Source organism: Clinocottus analis, unplaced genomic scaffold (genome assembly GCF_023055335.1).
Source record: "Clinocottus analis isolate CAN_PGR_092001 unplaced genomic scaffold, fCliAna1.0.p SCAF_1, whole genome shotgun sequence".
NCBI lineage: Eukaryota > Metazoa > Chordata > Actinopteri > Perciformes > Cottidae > Clinocottus > Clinocottus analis.
In genome coordinates, this window is record NW_027175820.1 from 17,192,515 (window position 1) to 17,206,855 (window position 14,341).

Below are 14,341 nucleotides of genomic sequence, written 5' to 3' on the forward strand. Positions count from 1 at the left end.
GGTTGGCCTACACCTGTGGCTGTAAACCTTGCTGACTGGGTTTGTGCCAAACCTTCTAATGATCCCTGTACCGTATGTGTAGGTGGTTGGGTCAGCGTACAAAAAGTGAGAGTGAGCTTGAGACAAATCCAAATGAAGGGAAGAAAGAGGCCGGCTTGATTTCTCTAGAGTTGTGAGGTACAAAGCATATATACAGTAGAATCCTGAAGTATGGGTCTCAGGATAACCTGACATCTCTAGGGCCTTGTTACTGTCTTATCCTAATGTTTTGTTACGGTTACATTAAAAAGCCTTCCTGTGCCGTCACAGCAGACTCACCAGCCAGCAGAGGCTTAACAATGGCAGCCTAAGCCAATGTTAACATATGCCGGCAGCTAAATTAAGCTTCTAATTAACAATCTCATGCCGAGATAACATTATGGGATAAACATAGAGTGCCAAGTAACCACCTGAACTAAATACCCACCAACGCACGATCCCTTTCAAACACATTACTAATTGCCATTAGAGTACATCAAATGTAATACCTAAAAAATATATCAGGAAAGATAAGTAGTTATATTTTGATCCTAAATATGTGCTATACTTAAATGCCGTCTATACTTTACAAACTATAATATTTAAATTGATATTAACGGGTCAAACAGAAGTGTTTAAAAAGAAATGAAACAACATAAAATGAATAATAAACCAGATTTATTAAAAGGCAATAAGATAAGATTTCAGAACAGATATAAAAGAGGGCCCTGACTGTGAATGCCTGATTTCCTCACACATGGAGTTCCACCGCCCCGGAGGTCTGAGCACCGAAGATGAATGAAAATTACAGTTAAGAAACTTCCTGTAATTCAAACAGGATCACTGGATTGGAATCATTCGACAGAAGAAAATTCTCAGACATCTAGCACTTAATGTAAGACAAACACCATATACTGCAGGACGGTTCTGTCACGCAATGTGTTTTGGGATAATATTCCCCGTTAACACATATTTGACAGATAGGTCCAAAACCAAAATAGAACCACATCCCTGATGGTAACAGAGCTTCCCATATGGCTGATAGACATTAGGGCTGCCCCCTCTTCGTTGACTAATCTTTCAGTCTGATCGTAGTCGACTCAGATTTATTTCACCGATTAGTCATTTTGTAAAGCTTTACATGGAGAATGACTTATTACCATGCAAGGTACCACCTGCACATCAGAACAAACTAGCATTCACACCCATTTGGGGTTAAGGCTCTCGCACAAGGACACACTGACATGGACGTGCGGTGCCAGGGTTCGAACCGCAGCGGAGGGGCGACCCACTCTATCACTCAGCCACAGTATACAGAGTTAAAGCAAAACACAAACAAAATGCAATCTGCAAACCACCTCCCCAACTTCTCTTAATGACCTGCTTTTATCTGTGCGCTTAGACAACAATGTCTCAGATGGTTCGGTTCTGTATTGATTGTCAGCCCAGCAGGAGAGCTACAGTGCATGACAATATTGGCTTAAAAGCGAACACGAGCTGCTTGATGGCCTGCAATAACCCAGAGCAGATAACATCAGAGGCTACTGCCAGCAGGGGTGACATTTAAACAATCTGTCAGGGCTGACTGTGCATGTGCCTGAAAAAAGTCATACTGGTGGAGGGAGAGATAGAGCAAGGAAGAGGGACATACAGGAAAACAGAACTTTTTTACCTTTATGTGTGAGAGAAAACGAGAGCGACAGAAGGTGTTTGAGACAGAAATACAGAGCAGTGAGAGACAAGAGAGAGAGGAGTTGACATTTACACACGGCGGGTCTTAGTAGTGAGTCCACAGTACTCACTACTACACCACTGATAAATGCACAAGTGAGTCAACCAATATCCTCCAACCAAGTTCACAACAAATCATACAGATTATTATACTATATACCGCATATACAATGTTTCTGGAATATCCGGGCATCAACAAAGTATTGCTAGTTATAGATATAAGTGTATGAAGACCAGATTGTTTTAAATGTACCTGTACACCTTCCTAATCTCTGCATGTCAACAATGTCCACCCCAACCTCCTGGCCTTGACCCACCTTCACAAAGATTGATTGCACAACTGTACCAGCAGAACCACTCCACATCATCTGTGTTGCCTGAGCAGAATGGATGATGAGGATATGGTGTGGTAGTAAAAAGAAATGCGGTGTGCTCAAGTTAAGGGTCAATCTACTCTGCTTGGGGTAGAGCCTCAGAACTGCCCTGCTACTCCTTATCATTCTTGAAGTCAGTCAGCCACAACAGAAAAAAAATAGCAGGAAATAATAAAATGAAAAAACAGGAAGACAGCAATTTCCTCTACAAAAAACATAAATGGAAGTGAAAAATGCCCAGGAAAAGAAACTTCACTTAAAGCAGGAAACCCCTTCTGTTACGTCTTGTTCACAGCTCTACAAGTTCATACATGTTGAACAAGATGGCTAGAATATCTTAAAAAGACGCCCAATTCATGTTTTACACTCTTGAGTGCATTAGGTGATCAGCGGTTCATATTGTTAAAACTGCTATTCACAATTAGTGTGCCCTTTCCACCCAGCTGTCAAAGTCCACATGATCCACATTCCAATGTTGACCCATGTGGTAGGGTCCACTCAAACAAGTGAAGTGTGTCCTATCATCTCCTTGAACATCTAACTAATGGATCACAAGTTTAAAAGTGAAAACTGAAGTTGAATTTAAGTATCTTTATGCGTATCCCATCTGAAACCTCCAGTCATTGATTCGCCACACCGGCCACCGAAACAATCACTGATGTGTCAAAACACCTGATCATTGGACGGATAACGGGAGTGGGACAAGAAGAACCACATGGGGTAGAGGTGCCAATCCTGACTGAAATAAGGCTTTGAGGGGTAGCCTAAAATAAAATAGGATTCAAACCAATCTAATCCCTACGTACAGGCTATGCCTCATAGTAAAAGGGAAGAGAGAAAGAAAAAAATAAAACCAGATGCAGGCGTTCAACAGCTTTCTCTCTGGTGTAATGCAGCCTCTGACATGTTGATATAGCGCGGCCAGTGGTAGCTTCAGTTACACTAAATTTAAACTAGACAGATGCCACACATAGTTACTCATGCCTCGCCCGGGAAACAAACGTCTCATTCATCACACTGGGTGCTAGGACCCCTTCAGTAGGGTTAGGGGCACCCACATGGTGATCGAGCCCCACATGTGGACCTCATACTTGACTGTCTGACCTTTAACCTCTCTGTCTTTCACATTTTCAAGGAATTATTAGAATCTGTAGGTCCATAAACATTTTTTTTCACTGATACATAAAGCCATAAATCTGAAACTATAACATTTATAAAGTCTATGTTGACTTGTGCAACTGTCAAACTCCACTCTCCTCAGTGTGCTTGTATGTTTTCCTCTCTTCTTTTATTTTCCATTTGACAGGATATCATTTGTGGGGACTTTGTTATAATAAACCATGCATACCAACAAGCATCAATGTCCAACAGCACATGTCTGATATGCATTAGCTTCATAATCGAGAGGACAAAAAAAGACCCAAATTTACTGCACATTACCAAAGTGGGAGCCAAGTGCAGTGAACACAACATGAAATAATATCAGCAAGAGTTTATATGGGGATAAAAAAATAATTAAATGTAAACTTTACACTCACCCATTTGTATACATGATAAAATGGATGTCCTTAGTTTGGGGAAGATGTAGTGTAATTTCAAACAGACTCCTTGACTGCCTGTACTCTAAAGACAGCTGCTTGTATGAGTAGCGGCTCCAGCCCCTCAACATAAAAGTCCAAACAAACACACACATGCACGCTAACACACCTGGCTACAGTCTGGGAGTGCCAAAACACTCACCTGGCGATGTAGCGCACAGCATTCTTCCACTCCTCTCCTCGGTAAGATCGCAAATTGACTGAGCAATAAAAAGTTGAAGGCTGCAGACGTTCTGGGACAAGAGGGGTTCTCCTGCACTAAGTACAAACGAGTCACTAGAACCTGCTGCCTGCCCTCTGCCTCTCTCTTTGGGAGCTCAAAATAGTCCACCATGAGAGCGATGTAATTTCAGTCTTTCCCACGACAAGGACTGAGAGGATCGTGCTCTTAGTTTAGCAAAGCAGAGCAATGACAACAACGTAGACATGGGCACAATGTCTTTCTCCACAAGCTGCTCTCAGTTTGATCCTTTCATTACGTTATCTCTGAACATGACAAAGGCAATCCTGATCCTACAGGTACAAGAAATAAACGGAACAAAATCAAACCTGACTAGTCACTAAGTGGCTGTGGTGACTGCTGGCATCTGGAGATTTCATTAGCCTAGATCAGTCTCTCTGATGTCACTGGTGGTCTCTTTCACATCCTGAGGAAGCAGTCAAAAAAGTAAGAAGCCTCAGTCGTCCTGGTGGGTCCACAATGTTCTGTGCTGGTATGGTGGCAACCGAAAAATAACAAAAATAACAGAAAGCAAAGACTAAAAAAGTCAATATCTGTATCGGTCTCGACAATAAAAGTGGTTCATCTTCCCCTTACCAGCAGATAGAGAGCGGTGTGCCCCCTCTCCTTTCATTCCACCCTGCCATCTGAACCCCACATGGCATGTCTGGGCAGAAAGCCAGACACCTTCACTCTGGATCTACAACTCTGCCACCCATAAAGGGCACTTCTACCCCCTACCTCATACCACCTCTAACGCCCAATGAGGCCACTGCTTTAGCCACCTGCAGAATCTTCACTCCCCATGACTTATTTCTACCACTCACAGATCAAACATAAATGGAGCACTTTAATAATGGATAAGCCAAACATATTGTGAAATTGATTGTTTTATTTTTGTACATGAACTAGAATAAAACAACATTGAAGGGGATATATGTTCTATAATTACTATGCACAACCAAGCTTACCTCGTCCAATACAATATGAAAGCAAGTAGGAGGTCACTGTCCGTAGCAAGCAAAACCATCACACACGCGCGTCTCCAATATGGCCACTTTCCCTGGTGTTTGTTTCACAATAATAGTTAGCTGTAAGCTACAAATCGAAGAGGTCTGATGACTGTTGTCCATAAAGCTACGAAGAACATTACTTACATACTTCTTAAAACAGGGTTAATCTCTGGAAGGCTGCCTACAAGTTGTTTTTTTTAACTGCCAAAAATGACAAATTCAAAGAAGAAAACAGCACTGAGCTCAACGATCCATGAAAAAGGTACTGCAACAAATGACTGAAACAAGAGAACAAGCAATATTGACATGTTATTAAAACAAAATGGAACCATAACACAGTATGTTGATGATTTTCAGAGTGAACATTTTTTAGCACATGTAATTTGATTTAACTGTTAAATAGCCGAGTAGTAGTAGTCTGTCCAGAAGTGTACCTTTATCTTTTGTTCATTAAGAGTTTCTAATTAAGTTTCTTAAAAGGGTGGGTTGACAAGTGTATTTCATTCATTTATAAATTGTTAGAAAATAGTCAAATGTGACCAGAGCAATTTCTCATGGCCCAGACTAACATTATAAAGTTGCTTATTTTGTGGTAAAAACAGGCCAAACTACGTCAATGGAAAGACATAACTTACACAACAGCTCAATTGGACTAGTGGTAAAAAATATTAAACATAGTTTTTTGTCTGAAGACTGTTGTTCGAAGACTGCACTTTGGCCAACATTTGTTGTTTTTAAATGTTCTCTATAAATAAACTAAATTTGAAACTTGAGCCGCCTCGCTCCTTCTCATCTTGGTTGCGAGTAACACATGCACAGTGCCTAGCGGGCACTCATAAGAAAATCATCAGATAAAGAGAGTTTAGCTGAAGCTTGAGCAAGAATTTTAATTAGCCTGGAAACAGGAGTTTAGTTGCGTGGTTTTGAGAGGATGTGGGTAAACTTCTATCAATGTATTACGCAGTTTGCTGCAAGTTTGAAAGCAAGGCGGATACAACATGACAATTAACTTTAGTCTTTGTTGTTATTTGTTGACCACTGAATTAAATGATTTGTCCAGCAGCATGTGAGAATACATACAAAGAAGTTGAAATAAAAAAAAGTTGAACATGTTAAAACTTCAGTAGAAGTTCAACAAAAGGACTGCAGAGAAACCAGAGTTCCTGGTAAGTCTGGATCATTTCTGAGCTTTCAGGAGTCACTACTTGATGTTTCAATACACGTGAGTTGAAGGAACTTGTTCTTCAGCTGTTTGTGGCCAAAAGACAAAAAGCACTGCACATTGGTTAAAATTGATAACAATCAGTTCACTTTACTTGTTACATGTTCCCACGACAATGAGAAGTTGCTCAGAAGAAGACAGCACCATCAATTCTCTCACTTTAAAAATAGAAAATTGGGTAACATGTGAACTATCTTTATCTACCTTGCAAAATGTGGAAAATAACATTCAGTGTTAGTGACTCAGCTAACCACACAACGATGAGCTGCCATCATTAACAATTCACCCGTTTTTATATCACACAATGTAAAGAACAGCAAACTAGAGCTGAACCAATTCATGCCATCAACAGCTATATTGATATTTGAGAATTTTAAATCACAATGGAAATATATTAGCCGACGATTCTTTTTTTACACAAACATATAACATAAAGAAATATTTTGAGAACCCTGTAATTTTGATTGTCAATATATAATATAGTGAGAAGATATGTACTGAGCTGGACATCTTATAGTCCTGCAACAATATTTCTATAATGTTGCATTTGTATCTTTGGCATTTCGGTACTGAAAATTCCTCTTACTTATTGGCTAACATATATGCAGCATATACAACCTATATATAATATACCACCATACATGCAAACAATAAAGATGCATCTGTTAAGTGTAACCCTAAATGAATATGTTTTAGGTAATTTCTCTGACAAAGGAAAAGTAGAAGATTCTTTTAATAATCACTTTGATTAAAGTTAGCTTTAAGATGTATCTCAATGAATATTAAGATCCAATCTCATTTTCTAGTTACACTGATTCACTGAGGGACTTGTTCTTCTATTCAGCTGGCACTATACATAATCAGGGGAAAACCCTTACAGTAAGCTCCCTCAATGCCTCTGAATAGAACAGTGGAATAGTTCACCTCAAAGAGATGTCTGTTCCCTGAGCAACAAGAAAACACTCAGAGAAAGCAAGAAAATGAAAACACAGACACTCAAAGAAACAGAGAAGAAAAGTACTAAAAAAGACAGACGGAGAGGCAGGGCATTTTAAAGCCTAGTTTATGCTTCTGCGTCACGTCGACGCCGTACCTACGCCATCGACGTGACGCCGTCGTTGAGCATTCGAAGTTCTGTGTCGAGGGACCGCCTTGCTCTGCAATTCACCACCATCCCGCCAGGGGGGTGTGGCTGTGTGGCCGTGTGGTTTCAGGGGTTATAGAGTCGGAGCTCATCAATATTGAAGAGCAAATGCTTTTATTGCAAATGTTGACGCGCAGGCGTCAGAGAAGACGTTTGCGGAGGTGGTCAGTACGACCACTAAAAAAAAAGCAACTGCCGGAAATCACGTTCTAAGCGGACCAATCACAGCGCTTGCGGTCAGCGTCAACGCGACGTGTAGTTAGGATTTTTGGGAGGTGTACTCCAAGCTACACCGTTGACCTGGCGCAGAAGCATAAACCAGGCTTTACACTGTACCACCACTATAGCACTAAGTTTTAATCACGTTCACAGAAGTTGAAACACTGAAAGACTGGGCTGAGTGAAAAAGTGTCGGAAGTTAACCTCCACTACTTGGCTCAGGTCCATTAAATAATACAATATCTTAAACAAAGATATAGAACAGTTTTGTGGTAAACATTAGCAACCAGCTACCATAACAGCCCTGTTTAGGAAAGTGTTGTAGCTTTCTTCTAAAGGGAGATATAGAAATGTGCCACTGATGTGATGTTTTGTTCCATTTCCTTTTCACAATATCACAGCACAGTTCAAGCAGCTTTCAATAATAAGAATCTCAGTGGAGTGAAACCCGGTTAGATATTCACCGTAGATGTCCAGGTTGCTACAAAAAACAAGCCCTGACTTGATTCTTGTCTCCAGAGGAGGAGACCAACTCATGAGTGTGCAACTCACTGTTACTCTGGCTGTGTGATCCTGTACTACACTCCTGTAATTAATTTGGACAGGTGCCCCCCTCTTGGGCCAATTCTTACGATCCGGACCAGATTAAAACCACTTGCACAGTGGTGCTTATATTCCAACACTTATTCCAACTGCAGTTTTTCCCCTTGTCCCATCTCCAAATCAAATTTCTCTTTAATCGAAGGAAAAATGTCCAAAACCTTCATGCAGTCATTACTTTTCCCAGAGTTTCATAAAAAGGACATAACTGGAGACTTCATTTGTTCCAATGGGCATGGCCCAAAGGCAGAAAGCAATGAAGAAGCTGAATTGAGCATATAATCAAATACAAACACAGATACAACTTAATCAATGAATTAGTGGATTTCAATCAGCTCATAACCTTTGTTACATCAGATATATCACCCTGCCTTTGGGTAATTTACATCTAAAAGACTCTTTTACACCTAGTATCACATTTTAAATGAATAAACAATCCAAATGTGAAAAAGCAGCAGCTTCTGTCATTCACAGGAGAAACTCTAGATGTTGTAGGATTGTTTAGTGATCAAATAACTTATACATGATAAACCTTCTGATAATTCAATAACTCAATAGTCAATATAAAGGTACCACATGGTTTTGTATGTCTTGTGTGAATTAAAAACTTAACACATTTAATGTACTAAACAAAATATTAATATTAATTAAATTAAGTAATAATAAATAATAAAATGTTTTGAGAAATTTGAGTTAGTATGCACTTGTTATTATCAACTCAAATAACATATTTGTGTATCATGATATCCCAATATGATTTCATCACGATATGATTCCATTCCGATAAGTATCGTCCAATAAGACTATTTGTGAAGAACTAGTTATGACGTGAATTCATGTTTTTATTTGTTAAGACCTGTTTAACAAACTGATTGATCATAAAGATTTGGTGAACAAAATCCTCTCAAATATAAAAATGATTAGCATGGATTTAATATTTCACTCAAAGTGTATGATCTTGTGAAGTGATTGAACAAGCAGGTATAAATATGAAAATTGTCAAAAGAATTGTCAAGAACATAATGCTTACTTTCTTTCTATCAATATAATAATACAATTAGGATTGTGTGTCTTTAATACTTAATAAATCCAGGCATTGCTTAATCTGTGCCATGCTCTTTTTCTCTACTGTGACATTGGTTTCCGAGAAAGCCAAAAGAAAAAACACCATCTTTTCTTTGTGTTTTGTCCTTTTTGTTAGGCGTTGTCATCTTAGTCTGATAATTTAGCCTGAAGGAGAGAGAGGGCAGTGTCATGTGGCCAAGAACTTCCTCTTGATTCAAACCCAAGGCATCACATTTAGCACGGTCTGAGATCACAGATCCACCAGGACAAAGGCTGTTTTAAGTTTTTGGCATTGTGAAATAGTTTGACACACTTTGAATCACAGCAATGTACGACGGGTTTTTTGAACTTGAATCACTTTAAGGATAACATATCCTGAGGGTGAGAAATGATTGTTTACAACAGATTAAATCACTAATTCAAAGTGTTTTAAGTTAAAGTGTCTCACTACTTAAGGTTTTAAGCACAATTACAATTACGTGATGATTTTAACATATCCTTATTTTGTATGTGTCCCTAACACTTGACGTTTAACAGTCAGAGTGAATAGCGCATCATTTCAATGGCAAACTGATTATACAATTTCAAGGGTCGTTGTAGTTTTTAGAGTTAAAAGACTTGATAGCCAATGTCAAAACATTTTAATCCCAGATACCACACCAGTCAGGGTATCATCAATGCTAACTGCACCTAATAGGAAACTTGCCAATGTACAATTCAGCGCCATCACACCTCCATTGCATGCACACTCCTTAAGTGGTGTACCTTTAAGGTCTTGTGTTGGTGTTGGGATGTATTTTTAAGGTGGTACCCATAAAAATAAGAATACACAAATGTAATTGTATCAACATAAACAACTGTGCCAAATTAATCCATGTTATTATAAATTAACCTACAAATATCTACACGAAAGACGACGTTGACAAGGTTATTTAAAAAGTCACAACAACGTCTGTCCTGCTTGTTTTGTGAACAACGAGTGAACAAAGGTTTTGCCAATATCAGCATGTGATACTTTAAGAAGCGTGCATCAGTGACATTGAAGTGGCTCTTCTTCCTTCCACCATGCCACACTTACGTGTCAAACCTACTGTCCGGCCACACGGACACACGGCGTCCACGTTTACAGTCGACAACCTTTCTGTCGCCAACATCGCAGGAGGCTTTTACAAGTTTTAATTGAGTTCATAGTTATTAATTATCATTATGCCAATAACTGCACTTGTGCTCACCTGCTAGCATGCCAAGCTAATGACAGCTGGTTTTGTGGACGGCAGCTTCACCACGAAAAGAAAGCGTGATATTTGAATATCTCCGTTTCTCCAACCAAAAAAAAACAACTCGTATTAGGGTCGGTTCCTCTTTTTTTTTTTAGAGGAAGAGCACGCACGCACACACAGTATTGGGATTGCAGTCTCAAGCTGCCGCGCTAAATTAAGCCAGCAGTAATAATAGCTCGGTTAGGTGAGTAACTTCAGCGTTACTTAGTGTCGCAAGTTTTACTACCAATTCACGGGGGAAAACCCACTGACCTGCAGGGCCTAGCGGCTGCTGCTGCCCGTCCTCTCCAAAGATCAGTCGGAAGTCCAGCTCCTCGTTCCCGGGGCAGTTTGCAGTCGTCATCGGGTTTGACAGCTCGGGCTTTTTTACCCCGCGACTCAACCGTCGACTGCTGGAGCAACGTATGCTCTCCTAAAAATGTCACAACATTTACCGACTGCCACGACGCCGAACTTCAACTGTAGTTATTTTTTTTGAACTCATACGATGTTTTGGCCATGCACGTACTCGTGTCTTTTCCCCTTCCTTGGTTTGACACAAAAAATACAAGTCGTTATATATCCTCTTCCTCTGGCAGTTGACTGGTGAAATTCTGGCTTCAACTTCAGAGAAAGTCGTCTGCCCCCTCTGTCTCCTCTTCGCTCTCTGTTTCTGTCTGTCAGCCCAACGTGTAAACAACAAAGAAGCGCTTTCTCTGCCAGTGTTTAATGTCCGCTATAAAGCGGATGAATCGTCCGTTTATTTGTCCAGTCCCCCTCTTTCTCTCTATCTCTCCTACTGTCGGTTTCCCTATCGCTCTCTCTCCGGAGCTCCTATCCCAACTTTTACTAACCCCGCGTGACAAGGCTGTTCCAGCGGTGACGTCAGCAGACACAACACAACACGGGCACGCACAAACACACGCGCACACACGCGGCTCCTTGGCTATGGAGTTAAGAAGCAGTTTATGAAAGACAATGTACTGGCCTGAAATAGCCTTTACTGTTTTTTTAAGGTGTTGTCCATGGTGAAGCAAAAATAATGGACAGAATAGGCTACATAGGAAACAATTTTACCAAAAAAAAAAGATACGTTCTTTTTTTCATATCTTTGTCTTATCACTGTGTTAATACGCTGTTTTGGCAAAACAAAGTGTACTAACGTTTCATATTGCGTATGGCGAACCTTTTGACCTTGCAACAACTCGGTCTTACAGACACTTTGCTCTATTTAATTGGCCATCCATTTTATTTCAACCCCCCATTAATAGATTACATACGATTGCGCCTGGCCCTCAACGTTACCTCTTTGTTCAAATTCAAACCAGGATTGGTAAATAAAAGGGCATTATGCACTTTCTACCTTTAGATCCCTCCCACCTGTCAGCAAGGGGGCCCATTCATGTCTAATCAGCACAATGTGGTCTTGTTAATAGAACTATACCGTTAGTAGGGAAGAACAAACATTTTTTATATAGCTTTTGGATTATTTTTGTTAAGATGCAGCCTAAATAGCACATACATTATGGCCATTAGAAATGAAAATGTGTTTGTGTTCAGAGATTGAGTATTTCCTGTACACTACACTAACATATCGGCCAAAAGTGCAATATGGTGAGGAGCTGAATATGTTGTGATCCAACCATTTGACAGTAAATGTCGACAGCAAATCTAAATGGCAAGTCAAAGATCGGCAGCCTTATCCAAAGCATCAATCTACTCAGGTCAATCTTTATTAGGTCAGCAAGAGGCTGGTGCACTCTGAAGCTTTAATGTGTTGCTGCTTTGATGGTTTTCTCGCTTGAAAACATTTGTATAATAACCAAATCAATTATTATCTGCTTTCACCCTCTTGGAGATATTAGTTCATGTGCACACTCTATTTTCTATCTAAATTTCTTGACTTTAAAAAAATGTACTTGCATTATTTGAAGCATATGTTGGGTATTCAAATGTGTATTGGATGCCCCCTCCCTGATGCACGCATACACATGCACGCAAACACACACACACACACACACACATGCATACACACACACACACACACACACACACACACACACACTTGCAAGTTTTATGGTTTCACCAAAGGTTATTGCAACACTGATAAGCAAAGTCATAACATTGTAAGCTTTTATTATGTGTTTTACCACTACTATTAATTATATTATAGATTGAGAAAATAAGACTAATATTTTAGGGCTTTTATGATAAACTTGTGATAAAAGAAACAAATTGGTGTATATATTCTTTGTGTAAATATCAAATGAGCTTTGTATGTTTTTTAAGCTGAACGTGCACGGGGAGAAAGCACCACAGATAATTGATCAAAAAACGAATAAGTTCAGCAAGAGCACATTTTGATTTGAATCAGTCCATCCTCCATAAACATTGTATGCGCAGCAGACAACAGGTTCTTATTTTTCTACAGCCACATAGCATATACCAATGCTAGATGCATGTGGGCGTAGAAAGGCGCTCCGCTCACAAATGCATTTGAAAGCATCAATATCACATTTCCTGTGGTCTTTATTTCCAAGCAAAAGCATAAGGTTTAACCCTTTTCATCTTCTTTGCCACCTTCAGAAGCGTTTATCTCAATTCAATAATATCGCTTGTTAGGAAACCTATAAAAAGAAACTTAATTATCTTGAAGAACTACTTCGAGCAACAGTTGTCATGTAGTCACACATGATTATTGCATGAATAAGTAATGTCACACTAAGTTCCAACCAATTCCAGCCTGTATTTAGTTGTACTCTTGAAAGAGGTGACTAATTGTTATCCCCGAGGCTGCTATGAGATGAACTTTTATTAGATGAGAGAAGCAAAACAAATTTACAATGGATTATCTTAAAAATGGTAATCTCATTAAAGCTTGATCTTTTTCAACCATTGCGCCACATATCCAAATGAATGTAAAAAAAAATCTTAATTCACTCTCTTTATTCAGATTTGTCACAAATATATCCTCAACAAATTAAATAATAAAGGGACCCTCATAATATTATCACGCAGTCACATGTGACTGCACTTTCTCCTGTGCAGCAAACATGTCTCAGACCCACCCGAGTCTAATTCAGGTTACTGGCGTGTCTTATCTTCGCAGATGACCTTTGAAGGGAGAAGATAAAGAGAACACATTGTGTGGGAGGCTGTAAATGTGGTTTGTGATATTATGTTCTTGTAGAGAAAGTTATGAAGGAAAAAAACAGCGTCAGCCCCCACACTGGTCTTGTTTGAGAGGTGTCAGTCTTTCAAGGATTGGGGTTTACATACACTGCAGAAATGCAAGGCAGCACCTTGGCATCAGACGTGATGTTCACTAAATGTCAACATATATCAAATTGCATGTAAATCTTCCTTTAAATCCAGGATTTGAAGGCTCACTGAGGCTATTACACTTTTTTTTAAAAAAATATTTTATTCTCCAACATTTGAAAATTACAAAAATACATATAAATCTTATTTTCTGTAAAGTCTTAATTGATATGTATATGGTATACATACTATGGTAATGTTATGTTAATGCAGCAAATTAGATTAGTGAAACATTATTAGTAGTTGGTAGAATAATTATTCTTAGAGAAACAATGTGTTCAATTTCTTTTGAAACCATGCAAAGAAATATAGTAAATAATAAAAAGAAATATTATAGGTTACTTAAAATCTTCCGTGTTGATTAATGCTGCCCTCTTTTGTTCAGTCTGTAAAACTGAGAATTGACTTGATGCGATTGAGTCAGACCTCCAGTCAAGCAATAACAGGCCCAGAGCCTGGACATTAAAAAAAGAAGACCCAATGCACTTGGGGTTTTACAGCATTGGTTTGTCCAACACGTGACAGATATTCTATTACTGAAGTGTGTGATGTTCTAA

General features: G+C 39.2%; 1 protein-coding gene across 2 annotated transcripts in view; it reads right to left on the reverse strand.

Moving 5' to 3' along the window:
- Window positions 1–11,307, reverse strand: part of nfatc3a (nuclear factor of activated T cells 3a) — a 56,801-nt gene extending 45,494 nt beyond the window's left edge. Inside the window, exon 1 of one of the 2 annotated variants that reach the window (XM_068596169.1) lies at window positions 10,737–11,307. In XM_068596169.1, the coding sequence (XP_068452270.1) occupies window positions 10,737–10,827 (91 nt within the window). In that variant the 5' untranslated portion in view covers window positions 10,828–11,307. Of the gene's footprint in view, window positions 1–4,270; window positions 4,338–10,736 lie in introns of those variants that run through there. The other variant, XM_068596170.1, reaches the window with a different exon arrangement.
- Window positions 11,308–14,341: the final 3,034 nt, after the last annotated feature.